General features: G+C 42.4%; 6 protein-coding genes across 6 annotated transcripts; 3 read left to right on the forward strand and 3 right to left on the reverse strand.

The window, feature by feature from the left end:
- Positions 1 to 155: 155 nt before the first annotated feature.
- Positions 156 to 1,586, forward strand: FOA43_001470 (uncharacterized protein; the record flags this gene model as incomplete). The annotated part of the gene is made up of 1 exon (XM_038921783.1): positions 156 to 1,586. The coding sequence occupies one exon, from the start codon at positions 156 to 158 to the stop codon at positions 1,584 to 1,586; it is 1,431 nt and encodes a 476-aa protein (XP_038777711.1).
- A 903-nt stretch (positions 1,587 to 2,489) lies between these two features.
- FOA43_001471 (uncharacterized protein) lies at positions 2,490 to 5,567 on the reverse strand (the record flags this gene model as incomplete). Its single annotated transcript, XM_038921784.1, has 1 exon — positions 2,490 to 5,567. One exon carries the CDS (start codon positions 5,565 to 5,567, stop codon positions 2,490 to 2,492), a length of 3,078 nt encoding a protein of 1,025 aa, XP_038777712.1.
- Positions 5,568 to 6,087: 520 nt separating this feature from the next.
- Positions 6,088 to 6,615, forward strand: FOA43_001472 (uncharacterized protein; the record flags this gene model as incomplete). The annotated part of the gene is made up of 1 exon (XM_038921785.1): positions 6,088 to 6,615. The coding sequence occupies one exon, from the start codon at positions 6,088 to 6,090 to the stop codon at positions 6,613 to 6,615; it is 528 nt and encodes a 175-aa protein (XP_038777713.1).
- A 1,138-nt stretch (positions 6,616 to 7,753) lies between these two features.
- FOA43_001473 (uncharacterized protein) lies at positions 7,754 to 10,246 on the reverse strand (the record flags this gene model as incomplete). Its single annotated transcript, XM_038921786.1, has 1 exon — positions 7,754 to 10,246. The coding sequence occupies one exon, from the start codon at positions 10,244 to 10,246 to the stop codon at positions 7,754 to 7,756; it is 2,493 nt and encodes an 830-aa protein (XP_038777714.1).
- A 452-nt stretch (positions 10,247 to 10,698) lies between these two features.
- On the forward strand, positions 10,699 to 12,876 carry FOA43_001474 (uncharacterized protein; the record flags this gene model as incomplete). Its single annotated transcript, XM_038921787.1, has 1 exon — positions 10,699 to 12,876. The coding sequence occupies one exon, from the start codon at positions 10,699 to 10,701 to the stop codon at positions 12,874 to 12,876; it is 2,178 nt and encodes a 725-aa protein (XP_038777715.1).
- A 1,319-nt stretch (positions 12,877 to 14,195) lies between these two features.
- On the reverse strand, positions 14,196 to 15,272 carry HEM12 (Uroporphyrinogen decarboxylase in heme biosynthesis; the record flags this gene model as incomplete). Its single annotated transcript, XM_038921788.1, has 1 exon — positions 14,196 to 15,272. One exon carries the CDS (start codon positions 15,270 to 15,272, stop codon positions 14,196 to 14,198), a length of 1,077 nt encoding a protein of 358 aa, XP_038777716.1.
- Between the last annotated feature and the right edge of the window lie 372 nt (positions 15,273 to 15,644).

Here is a 15,644-nt window from a genome sequence, read left to right on the forward strand (position 1 = left end):
TATTTGTCTATTCCTCAGGGTCAGCTTCTGGCTACAAATATATATAGTATAGCCATACAACCCTTCGCGCTCAGTTATCTACATTCTGTGGCGCATATCTCTATTGGCCCACCTCTTATATCTCTCCGTTCTTCACAGACTGCTTATTCTCTCATATGCATTCGAATCTCCCCCATATTAATCCTAAAGATCCGCATTTGGATTGGATCCCCCCTTGCAAAAGGATCTATGGGCCGAAAGAGGTCGTATCATTCCAGAAATCTGTTGCAATTGAGCGCATTCAGTCAACACTCTTCCTTATATGCTCCAAAATAAGTCTTACAGACGTCCCCCATGGGGTCCTAGATGATCAATTGGTTGCATTTGAAAATGCAAGGCATCCAGGTGTGGCAATGTCCGGGGAATCACGTGCTAGAGAACGCCAGATGAAGGCGTCCATAAATTCTTTCGATCTTCCTCCACCCGTGTCTGACAAATTCTCCATAGATAAGATGTCCAAACCCGTTTTATCTGTTCTTCGATTGCTCGATGAACTAAAGACCTTAATGGATGAAACCCCACCTTTTCCCGGCCCGCGAAGATACGGCAATATGGCATGTCGCGATTGGCATGACAAGCTATCGAGTAGGATAGATCACTGGCTTGATAAATATATGGGCCAATACTATCAGGTCCCCCAGTCTGAACATAGATCTTATACCTTTTTTACAGAGCTTCGATACTATTTTTTGGGGTCTTTTGGCTCTAGGGAACGTTTGGATTTTGGAACGGGTCATGAACTTTCTTTTCTAGCCTTTCTATCGTGCCTCATTATGACAGACATTTTTCCTCGAGATGAAATAACAGGACAAGACTATCTTGTGATATTTTCTAAATACTATGATTTTGTCAGAACTCTTATACTGACTTATACGTTAGAACCAGCTGGATCGCATGGCGTTTGGGGATTGGATGACCATTTCCATCTAATTTACATTTTAGGAGCCAGTCAAATGGTTGATTTCAAAAAACTAGAATCTGAGAAAAAAAGCTCAGAGGCTCTCAATTACCGAATGGGTCTTACTCCTACCTCTCTGCTTAATCCCAGTGCTCTCAAACGAAACAGGACTCGCAATTTGTACTATAATGCCATTGCATTCATCAAAAGAGTCAAATTCGGGCCTTTCAATGAACATTCACCTTTGCTATATGAGATTTGCACTTCTAAAACTTGGGAAAAAATAGCCAAAGGTATGGTCAGAATGTATTACGGAGAAGTCCTTTCGAAATTCCCAGTAGTTCAGCATTTTTACTTTGGTCACGTGCTTTTACCATGGCTCGATAAAGATACTTTGGCACCTTTACCTGAGTCTTCCCCTGAGGACGAAGAGCCTACGGGCGAGAAACCGGATATAGACGACGAAACTACATTTAGAAGTGGAGCAGAAATCGCTATGGATTCCCTCTATAGCAAGCGAGAGCATCAATTAGCGAAGCTTCAGAATGAAAAAAATAGGTTAAGTTCCACGGGTAACCGCGGTGGAGCTGAACTACCTACGAGCAATTCCAGGTGGCCAACAAACACACCAAAGACGAAAGGGAAGTGATATATTTTAATAACATTCTATTTCTATTTTCTATTTACATCTTGAATATCCATTTTCCAGGTTGCATTTTCCAGGTTGCATTTTTTATTTTTATTTTTATTTTATTTTTATTTTTATTTTTGTTTCTTTTTATTATTTATTATTTATTATTTCTTATTTCCTATTTCTTATTTCCATCTCCTGTTTTCTTTGCTCCTCTTTCTTTCTTTGATCTCCTTCTTTGCTTCACTTCAAACTTCATGCCATGCTCACCAAACTTACATATCCGCAACCTCGGCGGCTTCCCAATATTGTTCTACCGGCCAATGTTCCACCCCCACTCCCGTCTCTCTCTTATGTGAAACCTCTAAACGTTGGTAAGTCGGGCTTTATTTTACCTCAACCTTATCCCAGCTTTCCGTCATGTCCAGAAAATTCTTTGGGCTACAGTGATATAAGATCAACCTCGAAGGTACTTCCATACACTTCTTTTAGTATCCGGAACAAAGAGATTGGGCCAACTTTAGCGCAACAGATTAAGCCACTCGCTAGACCCGATGTTAAAATTCAAGTTCAAGTGTCTCGTAAAGAAAGTGTAGGCAGTACTGATACATCTGCCCAGGCGAAAAGGCGTAGGGGAAGACCCAGAAAATATCCAATTAATGAAGCAGCTCTAGCTCAGAAAAGACTAAACGTTCTTCAATCAGGGAAGAGAAAGAGGGGAAGACCCAGACTTCCGCCTTTGGAAAAGAGACAGAAGTCCAAGTATGTTCATCGGGCAAAGAAGAATAAGGTTTAAAATTTTACTGGTTATATATATTGGATTGGTCAGCTGTCAGGGTTTATTCATTCAGGACACACTTCTGCTTCTGAGACGTTACAAGCGCGTTAATAAAATTAATAGATTATGATACAGATACGTAGCTAGTTCCGCTTCTTCTGCCTTTCGCAAAACTCATGAAACTCGATAATGCTCTTCGACGCTGTCGAATGTGATATTCTACCAAGATTCTTTCCACCACCTCTGACGCAGATGAGTGGATCATCGATCTCGTTGAATCTTCTTGGGTCATAGCATGCATTTTCATCTTCTGTAAAGTATTGCGAGTAAAATAGCATCTCCTGATGAGATGTCATAAACCCGTCTCGAGGGGAGAATTGATTAGTAAATACAGAGTCAATGTTGGAAAGAGGAGTCGAAGATATCATGTTACCTGAAATAAAGCTAGCGAAGCTGTCGGATTCAATGTCATCACCACCTTCGGAGTCCTCTATAACTAGAGGAAACAATTGAGATTGAGATTCACCAGGTTTCTGAGCTTCGGATTCACCCGGTTTCTGAGCTTCGGATTCACCGGGTATCTGAGCTTCAGATTCACCAGATTTCTGAGCTTCAGATTCACCGGGCTTCTCGGCCTTTTCAGCTTCACTGAAATTCTCACTTGTCTCTCTCATCGCACCAGTAACCTCTTTAAACTCATTTCCACGTAGTTCGTCATCGGTGAATTCAGAAAGATCAATAAGAATCGGTTGAGAAGATTTTATAGATTCATCCTTCGACGCATTCACAGAACTAAGTAGCTGACTTGGAGTCAGGTCATTATCACTATCAACATTTTCACTCAACAACGTCTCATCTGACTTTTTATACTCCTCTTCCTTCTTTTCATCAACCTTACTTTGCTTTACTTTTCTCACCAATGTCGAAGCAGGCCGAAATCCCGTCTCTACATTATCTGGCATGAAAAACCTCTTCTCCAATTTGGCTTGACGTCCTCCCTTTTCCGGCCTTGTCTTCTTACCTTTTGATTTCGTTTTCCCTTTAACTTTCTCAATGATAGCATCATCTGCATTCATTCCTTCATCCTCCAATACCTCCTTATTCTCCTCAGGAATTTCAATCTTTCTATACTCAATCTGGGGCTCGTATTCTTTAGGTAGAATTCTATCGGAGGGATGCAAATCCAATTTGGCGTCCCCACTACGTATCTGATTTTGAATCCACTGGTAATTATCCATAGCTTTCTCAAACTTTTCTCTTTCGTTTCCAGAAAAGAGTAACACGACATTACCGGCTCTTTTTCTACCAGTACGTCCCATACGTTGAATATTCTTAATAGGAGAAGAGGTTGAGTCAAAACAGACAATCATATCCACTTCTCCAATATCTAGACCTTCCTCTCCGATCGATGTCGCCACAAGAATATTATATATTCCCTCTTTAAATTTTGAAAGAAGCTCCTTTTGAACCTTTTGCGTCATACCTTTCGCCTGAGCTGATACACTTGAGTCCACACGTGATGCAGGTACAGCTATAGAGGCAGAAGCATTACCCGTCTTACGTTTTTTAGGTAAAGGATCGTCATCTTGCTTCTTTTCACCTCTTTTTTTCTTCCTATTTTTGTTCCTGAAAGCGTCCTCATCGAATTTATCTTTCTCTTTAGCCTGTCCAATAAAAATATGCGGTCTAAGGAGATCAGAAGAGTTGGGTGTGTCGTTCTTTACTAGTCTATTCGCACTTTCAAGACATCTGACAATCTCTAAGGCACTCTCTCTAAACTCGGTGAATACAATAACAGAAGAAAACCCACCACGAGAACCTTGCTCCTTTAAAAAATCGATCAATCTATGAACGAGTTCCTGTAACTTGGAATGCGAGAAGAGTCCCTCGACAACCCTCGAATCAGCCCGCGCCGCCTTTCTAGCGTCTTCTCGGATAAGAGCCTCAACAAAACTCTTCATCTTTTTAATGCTATCATTGTAATAGAACGAAGCAGCAATACGATTTGTGGACTTCTTCATCTCATATTTAGTTGTGAACTCTGTATACTTGTTCAGAAACAAGGTGTAGAAAGTCTTGATACCGTAAATATTGAGTCTTCGTAGAAACATACCCACTTCTGCCAATAGTTTGAGCTGGAAAAAGTAAGTCCATTTCAAACCTTCGGGCAGACCATGGTTTGCAATGACCGCACGGGATTTCTCAAAAGCCCTGAATTGGTTGATGCGTGCAGGATCAGTAATATCGTAAATACCAGCAGCATTGGCCTTTTTCAACGCGGGAAGAATGGCGACACATATGAATTCTATGATATGATCAATCTCTGGAGTAACAGGACAATCGACTTTGACTACAGCCTTAGAATTGACATAAGGAGAGACGTCAGAGTCATTTTCCGTCCTAACCTCGATGCTGGAGATGCTCAAATTGTCGATGATCTGCTGAACGGATTCAGTGTCAGAACCGGGAGTAGCTGTTAGAGCCAGAATACGATAACTTGTGTTGATACGGTTGATTTGGGCAACAACGGTACAGTAAGCGTAATTACCCCTGGCTCTATGAGCCTCATCTATTACAATACAGCATATTTGACGGGGGTCGACAATTCCTGAACGAAGGTCATTGGCTACCACCTGTGGAGTAGAAAAAAATACACGTTTGGTGGTCCACAAGTCTTTACGATCTTTTTTGGAAATGTCTAACAATACAGCGGTATCATCAAGAGGAATTCCAGTAATACCATAGCAAGCCCTCATTTGTTGAGCAACAAGTGGCCTGGTGGGAGCCATAAAGATAATTTTGCCATCAGGTGGCCCTTTAATCCAGCGATAAAAGTTGAGCATAACAGTAGAGGCGATGAAAGTCTTACCAAGTCCTGTCGGAAGAGCACAGAGTACGTTCTCCATGAGAGCGTGCTTGACTATTGATTCCTGGTACTTTCTAACTTCCATATTGGACGGATAGACAATGGTGGACATTGCATCTGTGTCAAGATTGTGATTTGTGGGACCAAAACTGACATTTGTCTCTCTAATTTCCTCATAGACCACGCCTCCATCAAGAGAAAGCTGTCCAGAATGGGTGATGGTGAAAGACTTATTGACAGCAGACGGACTCGAATGGGGGGAAATGGAGGAAATGGAGCGTTCATGAATTTTATTGGTCAGAAGAACGACATCTTCGCCGTCATCTGAAAACGAATCATTATCAGAATCGGACATGGAGATCTACGACGCAGAATAGAGAATGGAGGGGGTAATGTAAGAGATTCAGCGACAAACGCGAAAAGCCATGAAAATATCATGTGACTGGAATCACATGGAAACAGATCTCAAAGGTGAGAATTAAGAATAGGTAGAGTAGGAAATACAGGAATTGAAAGAATTGGAAGAACCGAACGAACTGGAAGAACCGAACGAACTGGAAGAACCGAACGAACTGGAAGAACCGAACGAACTGGAAGAACTGGAAGAACTAGAAGAGCCAACGAACTAGATGAACAACGAACCGAACGAACGCATCCACGTCAAATACAGCCGAAGCCACATCTGAGTACTAGAATTTCCGCGGTTTTACCGCTTCTCCTGATAGCCGCATTCCCGCGAATGAGATAAAATTTTTATATGGATGACCGACCCTGAAAGATAAAAAGGAGGGGGGCAGCATCGCGAGAGAATAGATGTAATTGAAGGCAGCTAAGCAGCAAAGTATTATTCTTATTCTTTAAAGAGAGCATCAAACATGTCTTCACTCAATCCTGTGTTTTCCACAGGGCGTGGTGGTGCAGGTAATATGATCAACATCTCCACTGCACGGGAGGCTGAAAACGAGATCGTCCTTTCTGAGGAGCAGAATGAACGACAGCAACGCAGCAGTTATAAAGCAGACAAGGAGGGAAACTATACAGTTTCTTCCGGACGAGGAGGAGCTGGAAATATTACAAAGGTGAAAAACCTTCCCTCGCCTAAATTCGAGCCCAAGAAAAGCAGAGATGAGAAGAAGGAAGACGATGATGACGACACAGATCAGTTAAGACCTGTATATTCGATTGGCCGTGGAGGTGCTGGAAATATGGTGCGAAATACCAAGGCTAACAATAGATCTCCCAATCTGCAATCTACAACTATTAACGAGGACATTGATAATGGCATTTCTCCAGTTCATTCGGGAGCCTCTGACAGAGGACTAATGGATACTCTTACTGAGAATCAGAATTCAAATCGCGGCCACAAGTTAATTAAGAAGCTCAGAAAGGTATTTGGGAATTAAGTCATCTATAGTAATAGTAATATAATGTGAATTGACGACGTAATAAGGAAATAAATAAATTAATAAATAAGTGAATAAACAAGGTATCTCTAATGCTCCCAAGGATGCCCAACACCTAACCATTGCTTCCAATCATGCTTGGTTCTATAGAACATCCAGAACCACATTGTGGCTCCTAAGAAAGTTGCTGTATATCTATAAAGAGGTCCTACCTTTGGAATTGGTGCTGCTGAGGGACGTGGAAATGTGGATGCCATTGTTGTAATGAGGTGAACGGAGTAACCACCGAGATTTACTAAGAAGAACCGAAGCCTTTCTGTAAGATATACGCGAAGGACAAACAAAAGAGCGCAAGAGCCAAGGAGCGGAAGAGCCAAAGAAAAATTCCCGACCGGAAGCCTCAGAACTAAAGCTTATGCGAGAAATTATCTAAGCGGATTATCTCAAGGCTGAAGCTTACCATACCTTCCTTCCAACGATGGCCCTTTCTTCATTTTTCTCCTCCTCAAAACCGGTTGCAATCCCCGCTGATGCATCCGATTTGGAAGCCGGTTTAGCAGCCGATTCTATTGATACAGACTCAGGAAGTAGCCCAGCCTTCTCTAGATTTGGCTCATATCTTCCCTCGACGTTGATGCCCCAGTTCCTCAATTCCGGCGATTCTGATTCCGATAACCCCTTCAATCTCTCATACTTTGAACGACTTTCCCTTTTTATTGTCACGCTTATAGGCTCCTTTGTCTGCTACGGAATCTGCTTTGTGCTCTTCCCGATGCTCTCTCTCAAGCCCAAGAAGTTCGCCTTAATATGGACTCTCGGTTCAACACTCTTCCTATTAGCATTTGCTCTGCTTAATGGATTCGCACAGTTTGCCAAACATCTATTCTCCAGAGAAAGAATCTACTTCACGGTCGCCTTTCTTGCTTCTATCATTTTTACTTTGATATTCAGTCTCTTATGGAAGAGCACCATTCTCGTTATAGTAGCCTGCATGCTACAATTCGTCGCTTCTGTATACTACACTGTTAGTTATGCTCCCTACGGACGACAGGGATTGAATTTGACTACAAATATGGCCAGAAACCAGGTTGAAAGTTGGTTAACTAGTTGATCTATCTACATATACTCCTATCCTAATCTAATTGATTTGCTCATATTCAAGCAAACCACACGAATAGGGATCTAATTGCTCCTTAAGATCCATCAATCTAGCTTCGAACACTTTCGAAGCCTCAACTCGTTGTGCCTCAACAACACTGATGGCTGTATTCAAATTATCCTTCTGGAAATAATTTTCCACCAACTTACGTGCCAAGGATTCATCTTCATCCATCTCTAAAAGGTCCGCAAAGTTCTTCTTGAGACCAATCTGCAGGATCCTTTTGATGGCATCCTGTGTATCATCACCCTTCATATCCTTAAGTAGCTGAAGATACATGTAACCGACGTTGTGATTATTCCGGTCAAACGAATAGATTCTATTCAAGGCTTGCAAGCCAAGAACATACTTTCTGAGGTATTGATTCACCCGGAACACAACATAGAGTCCATCAACAGAGGTCTCTTTGTCCACTCTGGATGCAAGTTTCATCAACTCTGCCGTAGTATCAATCACATCAACAACAGTCCCGTTTTTGGTCTTCTCTGGAATACCGGCATACGCTTTGAGTGTCGATTCGCCAAATACATCTTGGTCTTTCGCATATCCCCTAGAATACTCAACTAACTCTTCATGTTTCTTGACCTCGTCCTTTTTCTCCTTTTTAGTTTTGTTAAGATTATGATCCGGGGCGCAAAGAAGTTTCTGGTACAAATCCTTATGTCCCAATACCTCCATGTACAACTTGGTGATACCAACAGCACTTCTAAGGAATAACGGTTGGTGATAGAGTTCGTCTTCCCAATGTAACATATTTAGATACGTACGGGGAGTACCTTTACGCATACTGTAGTGATGGAAGTCAAACTGATCATCTTCATACTCTTCAAAGACTTTAATAACGGCCCGGTATCTCTTAATGGCAAGTCCCAAAGTACGAATTAATTTCTTCCTAAAGTTTTCACGAGCAAGAAGATAGATATGGTCAGGATTCTCTTCAGATCCTTCTTTGTAATACTTTTCTTGCCATTCCTTCAAGTCCAACTTGTATAGACGGAAGTATGCCTCGGCACTCTCTGTTAGGAACCAAACACACTGCATCATGTGCAAGTCCTGAACACCGTTAGGAGTCCCTTCATTCCTAGTGAAGAGGGACACAGTATCGACAGCCTTGCTGACCTTGTCGGCACGTAAGAAATACTTGGTGGCTTTACAGTTGACAAATCTATCCTGCAAATCGAGTCTACGGGCTTTATCCATAGTATCAGCAGCCAATTCAAGCTTGTTGAGTCGCTTGAAAATCCGTGCTTTCACAATATAAAGTTCAACCAATGTAGGCGTGGTGCAAATAACCTCCTCTATCATCTCTAATGCCTTTGAATACTCCCTCAACCTGTAGTAGTGTTGAGCCAAATAGTAACCGGTCCAACAGCGAGTTAGCGGATTTTCCTTGGATTCTCCATCATAGAACTTCCTGACAATCTTGTAAAGAACTTCTTGATTGGATTTTCTCTTGTACAAGGGCTTAACGTTAACAAATGTTGCCGGAACACCTCTTCTAAGTTGACCTAATATGTACTGCTCGGCTTTTTTAGCGAACATCTCTCCCTTCAAGAACAATAAAGGAATAAATTGAGGAGGATCTGCACGTGGATAAAACTTAGATAACTTCTCGTACAATGCAAGACGAACAGAAACGGACATCTTGTCTGTACCAAGACATCTCTCCAACGAATAATAATAGCTGACATTATCAGAGTTACGCTGAAGCAATTTTCTGTAGACAAACGAAGCTTGCTCCGGCTTTCCAAGTTCCTCCAAATACTGTGCCTTGTATTCCTGTAATTTCAAGCCGTCACCAACCTGACCTTCTTTTTCGAGAACCAAAAGATGATCATAGGCCCTTTCAACATCACCAGAAGCATATATGATTCTGTTCTTGAAGAGAAGACACTCAGAATGCTCAAACATATCAGCATCCGCTAGATGGTCGGAGATCAATTCCTCAATCTTAGTAAGAACATTTTCTGCATTCTTATACTGACCATTCAAATAGTGAGCCACAGCAGCAGCAGTCCAATTGGCCCTGTAAGCGGGCTGATCTTCTAAGTAACCCAGACGAGGTGTGACTAAGTGCTTGTAATCACGAATCTGCGTGAGACAAGAACTCAAATCGCGCAAAATACCTTTGTTAGAAGAGTTGTTCTTCATGGCAGCATCATACCACTTGGCAGCTTCCTTGTAATTCTTAACAGCTCGATAATACAAACCAGTAATATGGCAAACTACCGGATCGGTCGAACCTTTGGAAATACCTTTGTTGATATACTCGAGAGCTTGGCCTTTCTCAGGTAGATTGGAGTAATATAAGGCCAGACCCTTCAAAGAGAAGGATTCATAGTGCTGAGGATTCCGTTTAAGGATGCCATCAAGGGTCTTGACAGTTTTCTTGTATTGCTTGGCTTCATATAAACGAAGGGCTTCCCTAAAGTGATTGTCGTCCTTGTTAGCAAACAGGTTCGCAGCAGTCATTTTGATAGAGAGAAAACAAGGAAGACAGAGCAGTGATCTTTGTGGAGATCCAATATGGTTGGTTGAACTTTAAGGTGGTGAAAAATTTTAGGACTATCTGACGAGTCGATCGGCTTAATGATAAAGTAGAGACAGAAAAGCACTCTTCTGGAATATCACAATATGGTTAGGCAGGCAGTAGAGAGTACTTTCACATCATGGAGACATTCAATTCAAAACCAGGACAGTATGAATACGATCATACAAAAGTGAAAAATTTAACTCTCTTCCTTGCAACTTCCATATTAGGAAATTACTACGAAATCCTTTGCGCGCTAAATAAGCGCTGAAGTCCCTAAATTACGTTAATTATAAAGGATACTTGAATGTTCTTCCCTCTTTACAGTGAATCATACTCAGCAGACCGGCGAAATAAGTTAACTTGCAATTAAGATATGACTATTCACTCCAGCATGGCCGAACAGGCCCCAGTTCAAACTGATATTATCAGTCAGGAAGCTCACTCAGAGGAAACCTCGCAAAAGGATTCCAAAGAGAAGGGCTACTGGAACTACCACTTTGACACTCAAGAGGTTCTCAATAATGTCACTGGTTGGTTCAACATCGCTCCGAAGGTACAGGAGCTGGCCCACGAAGGCAAGCACGTCGAGATGGTCGAGCCCGCTGACACCGGCGAGACCCCCGATAGCAAGGATGATGACGAGAATGTTACTCTTAAGTATTATAAGAGTAAGATTCCGCCTCTGGGCTCTCTTAGAAAGTTCAAATTGAAGCGTAGGACTAGCTACAGTCACTACGTTAGAAACAATTTTGACCAATATAGGACAATGATCTCACCTTCGAACTCTCTTAGAGAATATAAGGTGCACAGTCTTATCAAGAAAAGGGAGACAGGTGAAGGAACACTAAGCCAAAAAGATATTTGGCCAATGGCAGGTAAGAAACGGCTCAATGACTTGACCCATCTTTTCGTCCCATTGCCAAAAGGGTATACCTATGACCAACCTGTCAAGTTGGGAAAGGCTTATCAAAAGTACTTGGCAGACAAGGCTATGGCAGCAGGTGATCTTGACGAGATCCTCAGATGCAACTGCATCAAATCCCTGTTTGAGACGTACGAAGCAATGACCGATGTTGTATTAGGGTCAAAGCTTGACTTGCGTAAGGCTGCAATCGATTCTGAGGAAGACTACGATTTTGACAATCTGTCTGCCCTCTCTAATGTAAGCTGCCTAGATGATCCGGACTACCAGTGGGACTTCACTGTTATCCTAGATCCGGAGGAAGAGCCTCCCGATTATGAACATGACAGGACTCCTCCCGCCTCGCCAAAAACAAAAAAACACCTTCAGATGTCTGAGATCAAACAGTCCAATAGCGGACTTAATGAGGAAGAAAGACAAAAGAAGATGACAACAAAAGCGGCAGCACAGATGGAAGTCGCTGAAGAAGTTAAGCCAGTCGAACCCAAAGAGCTCTTAATCGGAGATATTATGGACGATGTTAAAGCAGTCACCGAGCCTCTCTCAGAGCCTCTAGACGACCTTCTCAGAGAACTCTCCGAAGAAGTTAAGCCAGCCGAACCCGAAGAGCTGGAAGAGGAAAACGAACCAAACGAACCAAGCGAACCAAGCGAACCAAGCGAACCAAACGAACCAAGCGAACCGAGCGAACCAATACGAGCAACAAAAAACAATCTGGACGGAGTTACCATCGAAGACAACATTTCCATACTTAGTACTCAGGAGACTTTTGCTGCTCTCACTCCTAGAAGATCATCTATGAAAAGTGAGAATGGCTTGCAAAACGAGGAAAAGCTGGAAGATGCCCAACAACTCATTGAGCGTCTTGAAGTCGTTGATCAGGCGCTTAATGAGTTCCATGTGATCAGCGATGAAATGGCTGAGAATATCAGAAATTATCCAGCCAAGTATGCAAAGACAATGTGGTTTCCTGAAGAGTACTCTGGTGCCATAGATCGTCTCCGTGACGTTGCCAGCAAGCAGTTTCACGGAAAACTAAAGGAGATGAAAGGTTATCCGAAGTCTGACAGGAATCACGACGACGAGATGCTAGCCATGACAATGGCACTGTCAAGCTACGCATATGCACGTGTCACCAGATACCACGATGAACCCTCCAGGTGGGTGGATAGTAAACACAAGCCAGAAAAGGAGTCCAAACAACATCTAGCAGTCAATTTCAACAATATTCCTAGAGTTCGGTTCATTGATCAAAGTCAGAAGCCAAAGAAAGTGGTTGGTTTCAGAGGGAAGATGAAACGTCTAAGAAGGCATCTACACTTGCACAAGCGGGAGTATCCAACTTATCCTGGCAAGAATCCTAATCACGAGCTTTCTTGCCCTCTTGAAACAAGATACAGGACTCCAAAGCAAGTTGACGAGGATTTGATTCATGATCAAATCCACTGCTTGCACTCCAAAGATAAAAGAAGAGAGCTGATGCAGAAGAGTATCGACGACTATTTTACAAGATCGAAAGGATTTGAAGCGGAAGAAAAGCCGGGCGAAGCTCTCGAGCCTATCTTTCACAAGGCGCACATATCACATCTGCGGGGTTGGGCACATAAGCTGAATCAGAAGGTCAAGACGGCAATGAGGAGACATTAAATAAGGCGCTTAATCCAGAGAAAGTGCATTCATAGTTGAATTAGAGTGAAGATGACTTCAATCATTAGGAAGAAACGAAACATGCGATAACGACAAAGGAACAGAGGTAGCAAACTACCCCTTCTTGATAAGGTCTTCATCCAGAAGGTTTTACTACAATCAAGAAAGGTCCTGCTGCCACTTAATAAATTATGAAGATGGAAACAACAACAGAGCTCAACTTTGAAAAGCATTAGGGGAGGAAAACGGAGGAAACGGTGGCACCTTATTCTGACTTGTGGTGAGTCCAAATAAGGGTTAAAGACAATGGGTCTCGGTGACACCAGTATCGTCTTGTAATATCGATGAGATTATATACCAATGCTGCAGTACTGCATGGTGGCCAATATGAGTTTGACTGGGTAGGGCTTCAGGAATCCAAAAACAAAAGAATAACAAAAACAAAACAAAAAGGATTCCGTTGTCAATCAAAGTGGTTTTAAGTCAAACAAGCGCCACGAAAGTATCTAAAGTTCTCGGGCAGATGAACAACATCCGAACGAAGATCCCATGGTGGCTGCAGGGCAGTTAAACCGTGACAATGATGAATATCATTGCTAGGGGAAGCATTCGGATGACGATTGGATGAAGATCCCACGGTGGCTGCAGGGCAGTTAAACCGTGACAATGATAAAAATCATTGCTAGGGGAAGCATTCAAGCGTTGTAGAGTTCAACTGTAAAAGTCTTTAGATCTTAAAGGAAGTAAAATGGTTTGTTTGGAAGTACCCCTAACAAGGGGACTATAGAGCTTCCTAACAATCATTCTCCACTTGCAAGTATTGTAGTACGTAACTCAGATTTCTCGAGAAAAACAAGAAATACTACCGTCACTGCGATTCCACTCTGAAACAGTCTAGGAGTCATCCAAGTACAATCCCAATGCATTTTCATAAGTAGTTCAACCAGTCTTCAAATTTCAGTGTTTCAATGTTTCTCAAAGTCAATCATTTCAAGTGTCAAGAGTCAAGTGTCAAGTGTCAAGTGTCAAGTCTCAATTCTCAATCAGCCCTCAGTCCTCATTTCAGTCCCAGCCTCAGTCAGCCCCTACTCAGTCCTTAGTCAGTCCTCAATCCAGCCAGTCTCAGTCCCAGTCTCCGTCCCAGTCTCAGTCCCAGTCCCAGTCCCAGTCCCAGTCTCAGTCCCGGTTCTCTTCCTCTTCCTGATCCCTAATCAATTGGTTTGGTTCACCATCTTTAGGGATTTAGCTAGCCTTTATTATGTAATGAAAAAAATTAATGCAATCATTGTAGAGTAATCCATATGTCTAAGTAATGACGTTTACTGCTGTTGTCCAATCCTCTTACATTCTTTAAGAAAGAATCCTACCTTTTCCGGATCCATGAATGGATGAGTGCCGTGACCAAGGTTGATGATATACCGTTGCTTACCGAATCCATTCATCATCTTGGTCACCTTCTTGGTAATTATTTCATCCGATCCATATAAAACGCAAGGATCAAGATTCCCCTGCAATGTGACTCTACCACGAGCCACTTTTACTGCTTCTTCTGGAGGATACAACCAATCCAAAGACACCACATCAAACCCTATATCACATAACTTATCCAATGCGTACCACGAACCTTTGGAGAATACAATCATAGGAACTCTTTCCAATCCTAATTGAGCCAATCTTTCAGGAACACGATTAGCAATTTGATGGAGATATTGAAGAGAAAACTCATCAAACTCATCTGGTCCCAACTGACCTCCCCAACTCTCAAACACCTGCAACATCTGCGCACCTGCCTTTACTTGTAAGGCGAGAAACTCCACAGAAACATCCGTAATTCCCTGCAAAAGCTTATGGGCATATTCAGGCCAGCGGAAAATCCATTCCTTAGCGAACCGAAATATTTTGCTTCCTCCACCTTCAATCATATAGCAAAGAAGGGTCCAAGGACCTCCACAGAAGCCTAACAATGGAACACGACCTTCAAGCCTGTGCCTGGTGAGAGTGATGGCTTTGAAAGCCCAGCCGAGAGCTTCCGTAACGTCACAATGAAAGTTTAGTTTTTGTAAATCAGCCGGTTTTCGTAAAGGAGAAACAAATTGGGGACCAACATTGTCCACCATCTCCACTTCCATTCCCATGGCTTGTGGAATCACCAATATATCATTGAAAATAATGGCAGCATCGATAATACCATCGTAATGATCGATAGGCTGAATGGTAAGTTTACAGACAATCTCCGGATTGTGACAGACTTCAAAGAAGTCTTTGTCTCCCTTGACTATGTGATACTCAGGTAAGTATCTTCCAGCCTGACGCATCATCCAGACAGGAGGTCTATCCACTTGTTCACCACGTGCCGCACGTAAGATACGATCGTTTTTCAACTTTGGAAACGACATAAGGAAGAGCAATGATTTAATAGGAAGAAGAATGAGTTTGATATCCGATTACTTAAAGATTACACTCCGCTTTTCTCGTTCTCATGAAGCTATACGATTTCCCGCTCTATGTGGCCGCCGCCTTCACCAGGGTAAATTATTTACCCGCACCCGGTAGATGTAAAGCATACTGCGGCTTTCTACATTGCTTAAAACTCAATCGTTCTCTTGCTATTGTAAGGAATATGCGGTGTATGTGCGGATGTTTATGCAGCGCTCCTTGTTCTCTTTAGTCGTCCATTTCCTCCTATAAAAGTTGTACTCTTTCGCGTTTCCTCTTCATCGTTATTATTAGTACCCATTCTAATACTTGCGCCCATCTTCCCTTAAAAC

This window comes from Brettanomyces nanus, chromosome 1 (genome assembly GCF_011074865.1).
Source record: "Brettanomyces nanus chromosome 1, complete sequence".
Taxonomy (NCBI): domain Eukaryota; kingdom Fungi; phylum Ascomycota; class Pichiomycetes; order Pichiales; family Pichiaceae; genus Brettanomyces; species Brettanomyces nanus.